General features: G+C 48.5%; 1 protein-coding gene across 7 annotated transcripts in view; it reads left to right on the plus strand.

Moving 5' to 3' along the window:
* LOC116952919 (SAM and SH3 domain-containing protein 1-like) overlaps positions 1–17,495 on the plus strand; it is a 304,847-nt gene that overhangs the window by 205,705 nt on the left and 81,647 nt on the right. For all 7 annotated transcript variants that reach the window (XM_032972628.2, XM_032972630.2, XM_032972631.2 and 4 more), the window contains exons 3-5: positions 13,316–13,363; positions 14,244–14,293; positions 16,226–16,266. In XM_032972628.2, the coding sequence (XP_032828519.2) occupies positions 13,316–13,363; positions 14,244–14,293; positions 16,226–16,266 (139 nt within the window). The remainder of the gene's footprint in view (positions 1–13,315; positions 13,364–14,243; positions 14,294–16,225; positions 16,267–17,495) is intronic.

The raw sequence follows: 17,495 nt of genomic DNA on the forward strand, positions 1-17,495 counted from the left end.
TATGCTTATTTCCCATACTAGTTCTTTCGGTAAAGTCACGTAGGTGGGAAAAAAATTATAATAAAATCACGACGTTTCGATCGCAACACAAGCGGTCTTACTCGGGCGGAAAAAATAAAAATAAAAATCCAGCAGTGGTACTGCTGAACATCTGCCTACGTTACTTTATCGAAAGAAGCAAAGAGTATGGATTCCTGCAGTCACGAAAGCTTCGAATTAATTATTTTTTATACTTTGATACTGGCAAATGGGTCCTCAAATATATAGCTGCTCACCCGAGCTACACATGCTCTGATACGAGTGGGATTGTCTTTGTTACGGCTCGTCTTTTGGCGTTCTCTGTCCTGACACTGGCAGTGAGACGAATCCCATATAGAAGGCTGCAGTCTCCGGTGTAGGCCAATCAAGTCTCAAAGACAATTCCCGTACATGGTTCAGAGCGTGCTTGTTCGCATGTTCACCACAAGGACCGCTGCGTGTGTGGTTAATGCAGACTTCATTCCTCGCAAAAGGTAAATCTATTCGGCGTTTGAACATTTTAACACCTCCTGTTTGAATGCCAGAAAGGGTGAAATCTATTCGTATTTTTCATACACTCATACTCGCACGTACTCGCACTGTCAAAGACAAAGATCTCCGCCCGTATAGCCTTAACCGGCTGTTGTGGAAAGTGCCGTCAGCGAGTGGCACCCTATGAAGGCCGGCATGGCACACAAGGATGGGTGGGTGGCCAGAACCACGACTGGGCCGCCTTTGTCCCCCCCAGTGGCGATGTTTACACACTACACCAGGTACTTATTTACGGCTGAGTCGACCTAAGGGAGGCCCAGAACCGATTCAGATAAACACTTTGTTGGCCGTGAGCGGGAATCGAACTCGGGTAGCCGGGTTCATAGCACTGCAAGCTAACCGCTTACACTACCGCTCCCAACATATATACACATGCACAAAGACAAAGATCCCCCGTGTAGACTAAAAAAATACCGCTGAGCAACCCAATACGACGATGAATACGATTTACAATGGAGCAGCAGCGACAGTAATGGGAGGTGATACTTGTAAACAAATAAAAACACGGACTTTAGTATAATAATAGTTTTTTTTACCCTTTCTGGCAATTAAACAGCTGTGTTAAGATGTCAAAACATCGAACGGAAAACCTCTGGCAAGGAATCATGTCTGCATTGACCACGCATACTCGCGGAGAACATGCAACACAAAAACACACTCTGGTAATATAAGCACATCTTATCACAGCTGTTTTGTTGCCAGAAAGGGTAAAACCCATCTCAATTCTAGATTAAAACCCAGCTCTTATATTTTGTTACTGGCAAGAGAGGTCCCATTATGATACGGACTTTGTTGTTAAAGTAACTGCAGCAAGGCAGCGGTTTGGAGGTGGTACCAGCAATTTCCGATCGTGGTGGTGGTGGCGGTGGTGGTGGTGGTGTTGGCGGTGGTGTTGGTGGTGGTGACGTTGGTGGTGGTGGTGTTGGCGGTGGTGTTGGCGGTGGCGTTGGTGGTGGTGGCGTTGGTGGTGGTGGTGGGAGTGTTTTTTTTTGCGCTGAGCGTTCGCTGCATGAGTCACAGAGTCGCCACAGCTGGCCGAGACGGTGCCGGGTCTGTGTTTTTCATTGGTGCCTTAGCGTGGATGGAATATACATTACGTGCGTGTGTGCATGTGTGTGTGCGCGCGTGTGTGGCCCTGTAGTGTCGCGGTTAGCGCACTCCGCTACGAACCCGGCGACCCGAGTTCAATTCCCGGAGAAGAAACTGATGATGATGATTTAATGGTTATGATGATGGTGACGATAATAATGATGACATCGGCGATGATGATCACGACACTGTTGACGACGATCCTAATCACCGCCGGCGTCGTTATTTATTAACATCACCAACGCCACCTCCGTTGACCTTTGCGGAGTAGCTCCCGGCACGTGGAGTGAAACGTCGGACGTGGTGCCGAAACGACTCGAGGTCCCCGTCCTTCCATCTGTTCGTCAGTCAATCCATCAGTCCGTTCGTCTGCCCGCTCGTCTAATCGTGTGTCCCTCCATCCAACTGTTTGATTGTCCATCCATCCTATCGGTCGGTCTGTCTGTCCGTCCGTCCGTCCGTCAGTCTGTTCGACAGTGCGTCTGGTCGGTCAGTCCGTCCGTTGGTCTGTCCGTCAATCCATCTGATCGTCTGTCCGTACATCAATCCGTCCAGTCAGTGAATCCGTCAGTCTGCTCGTCCGTCCGTCCATCCGGCTCCCACGCCGCAGCGGTGGATGCGTCACCGTGGTGCACGTGGAGCTCGTCTCGCCTTGGAAATTCCCGCCGGGCTCGGGGGGGGGGCGGGGGGGGAATTTCGCCAAATTCCCCCTCCAAGTGGAGTTTCCACAAACATTGGCTGATGGCCGCCCCCTCACCATCACCACCACCCCCCCCCCCAGGCCGTTCTCAGCGGCAGGTGGCCGATCCGCCTCCGCAGAGAACGGCTCGGAATTCCGTTCCCGGTTTGCAGCCCCTGCCCGTGATTGAACCGGGGCTCTGCAAGTGCGGAGAGTTGATAGTCTCGGCCCGGGGTCCGCTAATCGATTACAACAAAAAAATCGATACTTTTGGCTTTCACTTAATTCGGGGGAATTCGAGGACTCTGTGTGAGTTCCTTTCTCAGAGCAGCAGCCTGGATACGCCCAAAAAGTGCCCATCACGTGACGGGTGCATCATCCACGCCGTTCGTTGGGAGAAACAGGGTCCCTGCTGCAAATTAATCTCGCGTGCAGCCTGCTGTTCCCGGGGCTCCACGGGTGGTTGGTTGGTGGTGGTGGTGTTAATGGAGGTGGCGGCGGCGGGGTGACGGACAACCGCCTTGCAACATTTTGCTGCGTGTCGGGGAGTGGTTCATGCGGGATGAGCACCAAGCCGCGGAACCGGTTGAGCGCGTCCGATCGGGACCACGTGGGATGTCTGTAATAGACGCGTTGGGTTCAGTTCAAATTGAATAATGTTTTTTTTTAATTCGTTTGGAGTCTTGCATCGCATGGAAAACGAGACGTGGTAGCAGAGGCGGCGGCGGCTTTGTCGAGGTCGTCATCTAGCAGTGGGTTGATCATGGCTCATGACGATCGATGTTGATGATGGTGGTAAACGCCGAGCGAGTGAAAATCGTGACATATTTACAACTACTCAGTTGTTTCACCAAAGCCAGCGATGACGATGAGTATGGGATCTTGGATGATGATGAGTGTGGGATCTTGATGATGAGTGTGGGATCTTGATAATGATGAGTGTGAGATCTTGATGATGATGGGTGTGGGATATTGATGATGATGATGAGTGTGGGATCTTGATGATGATGAGTGTGGGATCTTGATGATGATGGGTGTGGGATCTTGATGATGATGAGTGTGGGAGCTTCATGATGATGAATGTGGGATCTTGATGATGATGGGTGTGGCATCTTGATGATGATGATGAGTCTGGGATCTTGATGGTGATGAGTGTGGGATCTTGATGATGATGAGTGTGGGATCTTGATGATGATGAGTGTGGGATCTTGATGGTGATGAGTATGGGATTTTGATGATGATGGGTGTGGGAGCTTGATGATAATGAGTGTGGGAGCTTGATGATGAGTGTGGGATCTTGATGATGATGAGTGTGGGATCTTGATGATGATGAGTTTGGGATCTTGATGTGATGAATATGGGATTTTGATGATGATGGGTGTGGGAGCTTGATGATAATGAGTGTGGGAGCTTGATGATGATGACTATGGGATTTTGATGATGTGTGTGGGAGCTTGATGATGATAAGAGTGGGATTTTGATGATGATGAGTGTGGGATCTTGATGTGATGAGTATGGGATTTTAATGATGATGGGTGTGGGAGCTTGATGATAATGAGTGTGGGAGCTTGATGATGATGAGTATGGGATTTTGATGATGATGTGTGTGGGAGCTTGATGATGATAAGAGTGGGATCTTGATGATGATGAATGTGGGATCTTGATGATGATCAATGTGGGACCTTTATGGCGAGTAAGGGATGATGATCAATGTGGGATGATGATGAGTGGGGGACAGTGGCTAGTCACTACATTATCAGCTCCCGGCGCGCGGCAATCAGTCAGGCGGGGCCCAAATATTTGGTTAGTCTCGCACGGTCACACCTAGGATATTATGTTATGTATTGTAGCTCCTCTTGCTTAATCACATCCTTACATAAGTTTTTAGTTTTTTTACACTGTTGTTGAAAACAAATCTCATGGTGGTTGTCGCATTGGCCACCAGGGGGGGGGGGGGGGGGCAAGGCACGCGCCTGTGTCCCCACGCTCGTTACGCTACTGTTGTGGTATGATGATGATGATGAGTCTGGGATCCTGATGATGAGTGTGGGATGATGATGAGTGTAGGATGATGATGATTATGATGAGTCTGGGATCTTGATGATGAGTGTAGGATCATGATGATGAGTGTAGGATGATGATGATGAGGCTGGAATCTTGATGAACATGGGATGCTGGTGATGTTAGGATGATGATGATGAGTGTAGGATGATCATGAGTCTGGGATCTTGATGATGAGTGTGGGATGATGAGTGTAGGATGATGATGATGAGTATAGGATGATGATGATGAGTCTGGGATCTTGATGATGAGTGTTGGATGATGATTACTGTAGGATGATGATCAGTCTGGGAGCTTGATGATGATGAGTGTGGGAACTTGATGATGATGAGTATGGGATCTTGATGATGATGAGTGTGGGATCTTGATGATGATGAGTGTGAGATCTTGATGATGATGGGTGTGGGATCGTGACGATGAAGAGTGTGGGATCTTGATGATGATGAGTGTGGGATCTTGATGATGATGGGTGTGGCATCTTGATGATGATGAGTCTGGGATCTTGATGGTGATGAGTGTGGGATCTTGATGATGATGAGTGTGGGATCTTGATGATGATGAGTCTGGGATCTTGATGGTGATGAGTGTGGGATCTTGATGATGATGAGTGTGGGATCTTGATGATGATGAGTGTGGGATCTTGATGATGATGAGTGTGGGATCTTGATGATGATGAGTCTGGAAATTTGATGATGGGTTTGGGATCTTGATGATGATGGGTGTGGGATCTTGATGATGATGAGTATGGGATTTTGATGATGATTGGTGTGGGATCTTTATGATGAGTGTGGGAGCTTGATGATGATGAGTGTGGGATTTTGATGATGATGAGTGTGGGATCTTGATGATGATGAGTGTGGGATCTTGATGATGATGGGTATGAAATCTTGATGATGATGAGTGTGAGAGCTTTATGATGATGAGTATGGGATTTTGATGATGATGGGTGTGGGATCTTGATGATGAGTGTGGGATCTTGATGATGATGAGTGTGGGAGCTTGATGATGATGAGTGTGGGATCTTGATGAGGATGAGTGTGAGATCTTGATGATGATAAGTGTGGTATCTTGATCATGATGATGAGTGTGGGATATTGATGATGATGAGTGTGGGATCTTGATGATGATGAGTGTGGGGGCTTGATGATCATAAGTGTGGGATCTTGATGATGATGAGTGTGAGATGTTGATGATGATGGGTGTGGGATCTTGATGATGATGAGTGTGGGATCTTGATCATGATGATGATGAGTGTGGGATATTGATGATGATGGGTATGGGATCTTGATGATGATGAGTGTGGGAGCTTGATGATGATGAGTATGGGATTTTGATGATGATGGGTGTGGGATCTTGATGATGAGTGTGGGATCTTGATGATGATGGGTGTGCCATCTTGATGATGATGAGTGTGGGATCTTGATGATGATGAGTGTGGGATCTTGATGATGATGAGTGTGGGATCTTGATGATGATGAGTTTGGGATTTTGATGATGATTGGTGTGGAATCTTGATGATGAGTGTGGGAGCTTGATGATGATGAGTGTGGGATTTTGATGATGATGAGTGTGGGATCTTGATGATGATGAGTGTGGGATCTTGATGATGATGGGTATGGGATCTTGATGATGATGAGTGTGAGAGCTTTATGATGATGAGTATGGGATTTTGATGATGATGGGTGTGGGATCTTGATGATGAGTGTGGGATCTTGATGATGATGAGTGTGGGAGCTTGATGATGATGAGTGTGGGATCTTGATGATGATGAGTGTGAGATCTTGATGATGATGAGTGTGGTATCTTGATCATGATGATGAGTGTGGGATATTGATGATGATGAGTGTGGGATCTTGATGATGATGAGTGTGGGGGCTTGATGATCATAAGTGTGGGATCTTGATGATGATGAGTGTGAGATGTTGATGATGATTGGTGTGGGATCTTGATGATGATGTGTGTGGGATCTTGATCATGATGATGATGAGTGTGGGATCTTGATGATGATGAGTTTGGGATCTTGATGATGATGAGTGTGGGAGCTTGATGATGATGAGTATGGGATTTTGATGATGGGTGTGGAATCTTGATGATGAGTGTGGGATCTTGATGATGATGGGTGTGCCATCTTGATGATGATGAGTGTGGGATCTTGATGATGAGTGTGGGAGCTTGATGATGAGTGTGAGATGTTGATGATGATGGGTGTGGGATCTTGATGATGATGTGTGTGGGATCTTGATCATGATGATGATGAGTGTGGGATCTTGATGATGATGGGTTTGGGATCTTGATGATGATGAGTGTGGGAGCTTGATGATGATGAGTATGGGATTTTGATGATGGGTGTGGGATCTTGATGATGAGTGTGGGATCTTGATGATGATGGGTGTGCCATCTTGATGATGATGAGTGTGGGATCTTGATGATGAGTGTGGGAGCTTGATGATGATGAGTGTGGGATCTTGATGATGATGAGTGTAGGATCTTGATGATGATAAGTGTGGTATCTTGATCATGATGATGAGTGTGGGATATTGATGATGATGAGTGTGGGATCTTGATGATGATGAGTGTAGGATCTTGATGATGATGAGTGTGGTATCTTGATCATGATGATGAGTGTGGGATATTGATGATGATGAGTGTGGGATCTTGATGATGATGAGTGTGGGATCTTGATGATGATGAGTGTGGGATCTTGATGATGATAAGTGTGGGATCTTGATGGTGATGAGTTTGGGATTTTTATGATGATGAGTGTGGGAGCTTGATGATAATGAGTGTGGGAGCTTGATGATGATTAGTATGGGATTTTGATGATGATGGGTGTGGGATCTTGATGATGATGGGTGTGGGATCTTGATGATGATAAGTGTGGGATCTTGATGATGATGAGTGTGGGATCTTGATGATGATGAGTGTGGGATCTTGATGATGATGAGTCTGGAATTTTGATGATGGGTGTGGGATCTTGATGATGATGGATGTGGGATCTTGATGATGATGATGATTGTGGGATCTTGATGATGATGGGTATGGGATCTTGATGTTGATGAGTGTGGGAGCTTGATGATGATGAGTATGGGATTTTGATGATGATTGGTTTGGGATCTTCATGATGAGTGTGGGATCTTAATGATGAGTGTTGGAGCTTGATGATGATGAGTGTGGGATCTTGATGATGAGTGTGGGATCTTGATGATGAGTGTGGGAGCTTGATGGTGATGAGTGTGGGATCTTGATGATGATAAGTGTGGAATCTTGATGATGATAAGTGTGGTATCTTGATCATGATGATGAGTGTGGGATATTGATGATGATGAGTGTGGGATCTTGATGATCATGAGTGTGGGATCTTGATGATGATGGGTATGGGATCTTGATGATGATGAGTGTGGGAGCTTGATGATGATGGGTGTGCCATCTTGATGATGATGACTGTGGGATCTTGATGATGATGAGTGTGGGAGCTTGATGATGATGAGTGTGGGATCTTGATGATGATGAGTGTAGGATCTTGATGATGATGAGTGTGGTATCTAGATCATGATGATGAGTGTGGGATATTGATGATGAGTGTGGGATCTTGATGATGATGAGTGTGGGAGCTTGATGATGATGAGTGTGGGATCTTGATGATCATAAGTGTCGGATCTTGATGATGATGAGTGTGGAATCTTGATGATGATGAGTGTGGGAACTTGATGGTGATGAGTCTGGAATTTTGATGATGGGTGTGGGATCTTGATGATGATGGGTGTGGGATCTTGATGATGATGAGTGTGGGATCTTGATGATGATGGGTATGGGATCTTGATGATGATGAGTGTGGGAGCTTGATGATGATGAGTATGGGATTTTGATGATGATTGGTGTGGGATCTTGATGATGAGTGTGGGAGCTTGATGATGATGAGTGTGGGATCTTGATGATGATGAGTGTGGGATCTTGATGATGATGAGTGTGGGATCTTGATGATGATGGGTATGGGATCTTGATGATGATGAGTGTAAGAGCTTGATTATGGTGAGTGTGAGATATTGATGGTGATGAGTGTGGGATCTTGATGATGATGATGATGAGTATGGGATCTTAATGATGAGTGTGGGAGCTTGATGATGATGATGAATATGGGATTTTGATAATGATGGGTCTGGGAGCTTGATGATGATGAGTGTGGGATCTTGATGATGAGTGTGGGATCTAGATGATGATGGGTGTGAGATCTTGATGATGAAGGGTGTGGGATATTGGTGATGATGAGTGTGGGATCTTGATGATGACTGTGGGATCTTGATGATGATGAGTGTGGGATCTTGATGAAGATGAGTGTGGGATCTTGATGATGATGAGTGTGGGATCTTGATGATGATGATGATGAGTGTGGGATCTTGATGATGATGATGAGTGTGGGATCTTAATGTTGATGATGATGAGTGTGGGATCTTAATGTTGATGATGATGAGTGTGGGATCTTGATGATGATGAGTGTGGGATCTTGATGATGATGACTGTGGGACCTTTATGGCGAGTAAGGGATGATGATGAGTGTGGAATAATGATGATAAGTGTGGGACCTTAATGGCGAGTAAGGGATGATGATGAGTGTGGGATGATGACGATGAGTGTGAGACAGTGGCTAGTCACTACATTATCAGCTCCTGGCGCGGCAATCAGTCAGGTGGGGCCCCAATATTTGATTAGTCTCGCACGGTCACACCTAGGATATTATGTTATGTATTGTAGCTCCTCTTGCTTAATCACATCCTTACGCAAGTTTTAGTTTTTTACACTGTTGTTGAAAACAAATCTCATGGTGGTTGTCGCATTGGCCACCGGGGGGGGGGGGGGGGTGGGGGGGGCAAGGCACGCGGCTGTGTCCCCACGCTCGTTACGCTACTGTTGTGGTATGATGATGATGATGAGTCTGGGATCTTGATGATGAGTGTGGGATGATGAGTGTAGGATGATGATGATGAGTGTAGGATGATGATGATGATGAGTCTGGGATCTTGATGAGCGTGGGATGTTGGTGATGAGTGTAGGATGATGATGATGATGCTGGAATCTTGATGATGAGTGTAGGATGATGATGATGAGTGTTGGATGATGATGATTAGTGTAGGATGATGATGATGAGTCTTGGAGCTTGACGATGATGAGTGTGGGAACTTCATGATGATGAGTATGGGATTTTGATGATGATGAGTGTGGGATCTTGATGATGATCAGTATGGGATCTTGATGATGAGTGTGGGATCTTGATGATGAGTGTGGGATGCTGGTGATGAGTATGGGATCTTGACGAGTGTAGGATGCTGATGACGAATGTGGGATGATGACGATGATGATGAGTGTGCGATCTTGATGATGAGTGTGGGATGCTGGTGATGAGTATGGGATCTTGACGAGTGTAGGATGCTGATGACGAATGTGGGATGATGACGATGATGATGAGTCTGGGATCTTGATGATGAGTGTTGGATGCTGGTGATGAGTATGGGATATTGACGAGTGTAGGATGCTGATGACGAATGTGGGATGATGACGATGATGATGAGTCTGGGATCTTGATTATGAGTGTGGGATGCTGGTGATGAGTATGGGATCTTGACGAGTGTAGGATGCTGATGACGAATGTGGGATGATGACGATGATGATGAGTCTGGTATCTTGATGATGAGTGTGGGATGTTGGTGATGAGTATGGGATCTTGACGAGTGTAGGATGCTGATGACGAATGTGGGATGATGACGATGATGATGAGTCTGGGATCTTGATGATGAGTGTGGGATGCTGGTGATGAGTATGGGATCTTGACGAGTGTAGGATGCTGATGACGAATGTGGGATGATGACGATGATGATGAGTCTGGGATCTTGATGATGAGTGTGGGATGCTGGTGATGAGTATGGGATCTTGACGAGTGTAGAAATGCTGATGACGAATGTGGGATGATGACGATGATGATGAGCCTGGGATCTTGATGATGAGTGTGGGATGCTGGTGATGAGTATGGGATCTTGACGAGTGTAGGATGCTGATGACGAATGTGGGATGATGACGATGATGATGAGTCTGGGATCTTGATGATGAGTGTGGGATGTTGGTGATGAGTATGGGATCTTGACGAGTGTAGGATGCTGATGACGAATGTGGGATGATGACGATGATGATGAGTCTGGGATCTTGATGATGAGTGTGGGATGCTGGTGATGAGTATGGGATCTTGACGAGTGTAGGATACTGATGACGAATGTGGGATGATGACGATGATGATGAGTCTGGGATCTTGATGATGAGTGTTGGATGCTGGTGATGAGTATGGGATATTGACGAGTGTAGGATGCTGATGACGAATGTGGGATGATGACGATGATGATGAGTGTGGGATCTTGATGATGAGTGTGGGATGCTGGTGATGAGTATGGGATCTTGACGAGTGTAGGATGCTGATGACGAATGTGGGATGATGACGATGATGATGAGTCTGGGATCTTGATGATGAGTGTGGGATGTTGGTGATGAGTATGGGATCTTGACGAGTGTAGGATGCTGATGACGAATGTGGGATGATGACGATGATGATGAGTCTGGGATCTTGATGATGAGTGTGGGATGCTGGTGATGAGTATGGGATCTTGACGAGTGTAGGATGCTGATGACGAATGTGGGATGATGACGATGATGATGAGTCTGGGATCTTGATGAAGAGTGTGGAATGCTGGTGATGAGTATGGGATCTTGACGAGTGTAGAAATGCTGATGACGAATGTGGGATGATGACGATGATGATGAGCCTGGGATCTTGATGATGAGTGTGGGATGCTGGTGATGAGTATGGGATCTTGACGAGTGTAGGATGCTGATGACGAATGTGGGATGATGATGATGAGTCTGGGATCTTGATGATGAGTTTGGGATGTTGGTGATGAGTATGGGATCTTGACGAGTGTAGGATGCTGATGACGAATGTGGGATGATGACGATGATGATGAGTCTGGGATCTTGATTATGAGTGTGGGATGCTGGTGATGAGTATGGGATCTTGACGAGTGTAGGATGCTGATGACGAATGTGGGATGATGACGATGATGATGAGTCTGGGATCTTGATGATGAGTGTGGGATGCTGGTGATGAGTATGGGATCTTGACGAGTGTAGAAATGCTGATGACGAATGTGGGATGATGACGATGATGATGAGTCTGGGATCTTGATGATGAGTGTGGGATGCTGGTGATGAGTATGGGATCTTGACGAGTGTAGGATGCTGATGACGAATGTGGGATGATGACGATGATGATGAGTGTGGGATCTTGATGATGAGTGTGGGATGCTGGTGATGAGTATGGGATCTTGACGAGTGTAGGATGCTGATGACGAATGTGGGATGATGACGATGATGATGAGTGTGGGATCTTGATAATGAGTGTGGGATGCTGGTGATGAGTGTGGGATCTTGATGATGAGTCTGGGATCTTGATGATGAGTCTGGGATCTTGATGATGAGTGTGGGATGGTACAGTCGGCGAGCGTGACGATGGGTGCTGTCGACCAGACACCCGAGCGTGAGGCTAGATTAACAATTCCGAATGAAGACGCAGAATTTATATTATTGAACAAATGATGTTGGTGCTGATGATACTGCTACGTTGGCAGCAGTGCACAAGCACAATTAGCAACAACAATATATTTCAATTGTGCTATGAAGTCGGGCCTTTGTCCGAAACGTCTGAAACGTGAATGCCACATCCGTTAGTTTTTTTGGCAAAGTGTTATCGGTGATGGCTACGCTGCTACACTTGACCGCCTGTAACATACTCGCGGTGAACATGCAACACAAAAACACACTCTGGTAATATAAGCACATCTTATCACAGCTGTTTTGTTGCCAGAAAGGGTAAAACCCAACTCAATTCTAGATTAAATCCCAACTCTTATATTTTGTTACTGGCAAGAGAGGTCCCATTATGATACGGACTTTGTTGGTAAAGTAACTGCAGCAAGGCAGCGGTTTGGAGGTGGTACCAGCAATTTCCGATCGTGGTGGTGGTGGCGGTGTTGGTGGTGGTGGTGGCGGTGGTGGCGGTGGTGTTGGTGGTGGTGGCAGTGGTGGTGACGGTGATGGCCGTGATGTTGGTGGTGATGGCGGTGGTGTTGGTGGTGGCGGTGGTGGTGGGAGTGTGTTTTTTCTGCTGAGCATTCACTGCATGAGTCACTGAGTCGCTACAGCTGGCCGAGGCGGTGCCGGTTTGTGTTTTACATTGGTGCCTTAGCGTGGATGGAATATACATTACATGCTTGTGTGCGTGTGTGCGTGTGTGTAGCTCTGTAGTGTAGTGGTTAATCCGGCGACCCGAGTTCAATTCCCGCTCACGGCCAACACCAGTGATGAGTGTAAACATCGCCACTAGGGAGACAAAGGCGGCCGGGCGTGGTTGCTGGCCACCCACCTCCTCGATTACCGTGCCGGCCTTCATAGGCGCTCGCTAACAGCACTTGCCCCAACAGTCTATTTAGGCTATACGGGGGCGTTCTTGTATTTGTACGTCTGTTGAGGCAGCAGTGAGCGTTGGCGGATCAGCACACAGATGGGTTGTGAAACTCCCTTCCACCGTGGGCATTAAAGAGGAGCCGTACTCTGGTTCGCCAGTACAAGGCAGCACAGCAAGTGGACTAATCGCCGTCTGTGCAGGGGTTTTCTACGGGTGCTCCAGGTTTCCACGTGAATCTGCTGGAAAAAAAACAAACTTTAAAATATAAATGCAATGTAGCAGCAGCAGCAGGATACTCCGAATTCCGATTCTCATCACCGTCATTGCCTCAATCGGGCCGAGTTGTCGTTTGGCAAGGGCACCGCCGCTGGGAGGATTTCCTCTGAGCCGTGTGCCTCTCTGGGTTGTTTCCGCAGGAGCTGGAGGAGGACTGCGCCCTGCACGGCTGCCCGGCCCCGTTCGAGGTGGGAGTCGGGACATGATGGCGCTTCTCTCACCTATGCGCCAATAGATTAACTCTGTCTGTCCGTCATCCGTCCGTCCATCTATTTGTCTCCATCCGTCTGTTCATCCATCTGTCCATCCATCTGTTAATCCGTCTATCCATCCGTGCATCCATCCGTTTCTCCATCCATCTATCCATCTGTGCATCCATCTATCCGTCCATCCATCTGTCAATCTGTCTGCCAGTCTGTCCATCTATCCATCTGTCCATCTGTGCATCCCATCTATCTGTCCATCCATCTGTCAATCTATCTGTCAATCTGTCTGTCAGTCTGTCCATCTATCCATCTGTCCATCTGTGCATCCATCTATCTCTCTGTCCATCCATCTGTCAATCTGTCTGTCAGTCTATCCATCTATCCATCTGTCCATCCATCTATCCGTCCATCTATATGTCCATCTGTCTGTCAATCTATCCACCCATCCGGCTGTCCATCTGTTTGTCCATCCGTGACGTGAGGCCACGATAGCTCTCATAAAGACGATGCGATGGGATCAACATCATCATGCACTCCATCATCATCATCATCATCCACGCCATGCTATTCGTTACTTACCCTTGAGGAGTCTGGTCACATTGCCCAAAGGGCTGAGTAAAGATTTGATGATGACGGAGCAGCGTTGCGGTCATTATGAGCACAGCGAGCTTCGCTTCGACAGTCACGGCTAACATCGGTGGCGAGTCCTGGCGTCCAGCGTGGAAGAGGAGACCAAAAATACCACCACGGAGCTCACCCTCCATTGGAAGAGCCGTTTGGTCCTCGGCGCCGTCGGTGTGAAGGGAGGGGCGGGTGGTGTTTGGCTGAACGCCGGTGCCTCGTGTCCCCTCGGTGTGTGCAGGATGCCAGCGACGCCGTGAGCGGGTACTCCACGCCGGAGGTCGCGAGGAGGTACGTGCTCCTTGCTGTCCATAATAGAAGGTTGTTTGTGCGTGCGTGCTAGATCGCGTGAATATTAACGTGTCGTTCAGCCCGCCACCACCGCCTGATACAGCCAATTAGTAAGGTTTTGTCATGTAAGCCTCCCGGAAGCGATGATTCGGGCATCGGCGTGTGTGTGTGGCTTTCCTGGGTGAAAAATATCCGCGCGGTGTTACATTACGCCTCCCAGACTGCCGTGCCAGGAGATGCAGTCGAACCAGGCGATATTTGGATTGCAAGTCCGGTGCGCTTGCTACTTGCTGCTCACCTATTTGAAAAAAGAACCGTGAAACTATTTAGTATTTTAGCAGGAATGGCCCACTGAGCTTGCACAGCTTTTCTTGAGAAGCAACCTGGCCACAAATGATAGCTCAGCGAAGTGGCCTGTCGTCATCATCATCATCACGTGGAAATGTTACAGCAGCCAAATGCTCCAAACGCAATGTGGATTCTAAATGTGGATGGGGAAAAAAAACGAAAGGATCCGAAGGAAAAAATCCAAACGACCACAGGGAAGCCTTGTATACCAGGCGAGGTAGTTAACATCTCCTAGACACCGTGATGATGATGAGAGAGAGACATGTAAAGTCCAAACGTACAGCGGACATCAGGGTTGGGATCGAACTCACGACCTCCCGCATACCGGGCGAGGTAGTTAATATCTCGACACCATTGGCGCCCACTCAGAAAGTAAATGTTTATTTTTTTTTTTCACGGCGCGCAGAGTGTGTGTGTGCGCGTGCTTCCACAATGCAGCGTGACAGTGCATCGTCATAATCATCATCGTCGCAATCGTCGTCATCGTAATGACATTTCCCAGCCCCATTTTACAAGAGAAATTAAAAACTTGCATCGAGTTGTGGTAATTACTGCCGCTGATTACAACGGTGAGTAATTACCCCTGAAACAAATTAACGCTAATAAGGAGAAATAAATTAAGGCGCGTTTGTGGCAAATAAACGCTAACAAAAACGGCAATATGGGGAGTGCTTTGCAACATCTAATAATTGCTATTTAGGGAATAGGGACGGTGTTCAATGTGTCATCCAGTTAAAAAAAAAAACCCTTCACATTTGGCCACGAGTCCGAACGGCATCTTCAAATTAAAAGGGGCAACATTTCTGAGTTCAAATAGACGATAATTTTTTATTGTAACATTGTGAGAGGGGAGTGGCAGGAGAGGGAGATGAGAGGGGAGTGGAGTGAGATGTAGTGCCCGCGCCAGATCCATTGAGGATCTTGAAGCTGAATTTTAAACAGCAGGAGATGTTGATATGCCTGGTTGTTGTTGTTGTTGGTGGTGGTGGTTGTGGCGGGATGATGAGACACCGTCGCACGCTGCCTGGCATTTTAAGCGGGCGCCCAATTTGGCGGAACGTGCAATTACCGGCCATTAAGTGCCGGAGGAAAGTGCTGACATCAAGTGGATTGGATCACGACGCGTTGTGGTGGGTGGTTGGGGGGTGGTGGTGGTGGTGGTGGTGGTGGGGGTGGGTGGTGGTGGTGGGTGGTGGGGTCGCGTGCGTCTGCGGAACCGTTCACCCCCAAACGCCACCGCCGCCACCACTTCGTGTCACCGGCAATTGGGGGGCTTTGGAAGAGTCGGGACACCTGGCCCCCCCACCTCCACCCCCCCCCCGTGTATTGCATTAGCAGCAGCAGCAGCAGCTCCACTTGGACTGGTGAGCTGAAGGTCGCCGGTTTGATTGCACCTCCCGGCGTGGAAGTTGAAATAACGGAGCGAGCTTCTTGAATTTTGTACCGACGTCCACCCACTCCCCCCTCCCTCCAGTCCCCATGTTAAGCTGTGGTAGATTGTGAATGTTTGGCTATGGTAGGGTGTGAATGTTCGGATATGGCACACTGTGAACGTTGACATGCCCACGCGCGTCTGTCTTGCAGGAGTTCTTTACTGAACGCCAACGTGGAAGACGGTCTCACTGGTGAGCGTGAATTACGGGCGCATCATCATCATCACCGCCGCCATTATTACAGTCACGTCCGCCTTCCAAGTGCTGCTCGCTAGCAGCACTTACCTCGGCGGCCTGTCGGAGGTTATCCGAGGGTTGGTCGGCGGGGTGGGCTGTGTCTTTGTCTTTGTCCCCGCACGCCGGCGCTTCACGCTAACGGCGCATGCTTGCGCCCGGCCGTGTAATCGGAGATAATTGCGCCGGGGAGATGCGCGGAAAATTAAAGTTGCGGATCACGAACGCGGCGAGCGAACGAGTGAACGAACGGCGGCGGCGGCGGCGGCGACCCCATGAGTCGTGCAACCGCCGCGACGGAGTCCCGTTGCCAACCTCGACCGAGTACTGACGTTCGCCGTTCGCACGCCGTTGACGTCAGCCATGGCGGCGGATGGCACGCCATCGAGGCTCCGTCGTGGTTTTTTGACTTTTCGCGCGGTTCAACGCGGGACGAAAACAGAATAAAAACCCTGGCACCTGTAACTGGCGTCAGCGGCACGCTGAGCGCTGCGCCACCGCTCCCCGCCGGGCCGTAGCAGCTGGGGGAAGGGGGCGCGTAGCTACGCGAGCGCCGGCGTCACCGTGATTCTGGGATGGCAGTACGGTAAAGTGTGGTCTAACCTCCATCTGTTCCATCTCCCTTGCCGTTGGCTTCGAGGAAGGGCCCCGTACCCTGGCTCACTATGAGAAGGCAGTACGGTAAAGTGTGGTCTAACCTCCATCTGTTCCATCTCCGTTCCCGTTGGCTTCGAGGAAGGGCCCCGTACCCTGGCTCACTATGAGAAGGCAGTACGGTAAAGTGTGGTCTAACCTCCATCTGTTCCATCTCCGTTCCCGTTGGCTTCGAGGAAGAGCCCCGTACCCTGGCTCACTATGAGAAGGCAGTACGGTGAAGTGTGGTCTAACCTCCATCTTGTTTCTATCTGTACGGGGATCGAGTGTTTCGCCCTCCCTCGCCGAAACCCGTGGGCTTTCTCCGGGCCCTCCGGTTTCCTCCGCACGTGAATAACAAACACGACCCGTCGTGAGTCGGCTGCAAACATCTTACGACGAAAAAAATATCTCGTGAATAAAAAACCTCACGGATGACAAAACACAACCCCCCCCCCCCCCCGCAAAGGTGGCATCAAGGCCATGCTGGAATAGGGGCCGCTCGTGAGAATCCGTTGGGACAGCCGCGTGACCTCTGCGGAGAAAAACAATTA

Source organism: Petromyzon marinus, chromosome 49, assembly GCF_048934315.1.
Source record: "Petromyzon marinus isolate PM22_M1 ecotype Great Lakes invasive population chromosome 49, UKy_Petmar_22M1.pri1.0, whole genome shotgun sequence".
NCBI lineage: Eukaryota > Metazoa > Chordata > Hyperoartia > Petromyzontiformes > Petromyzontidae > Petromyzon > Petromyzon marinus.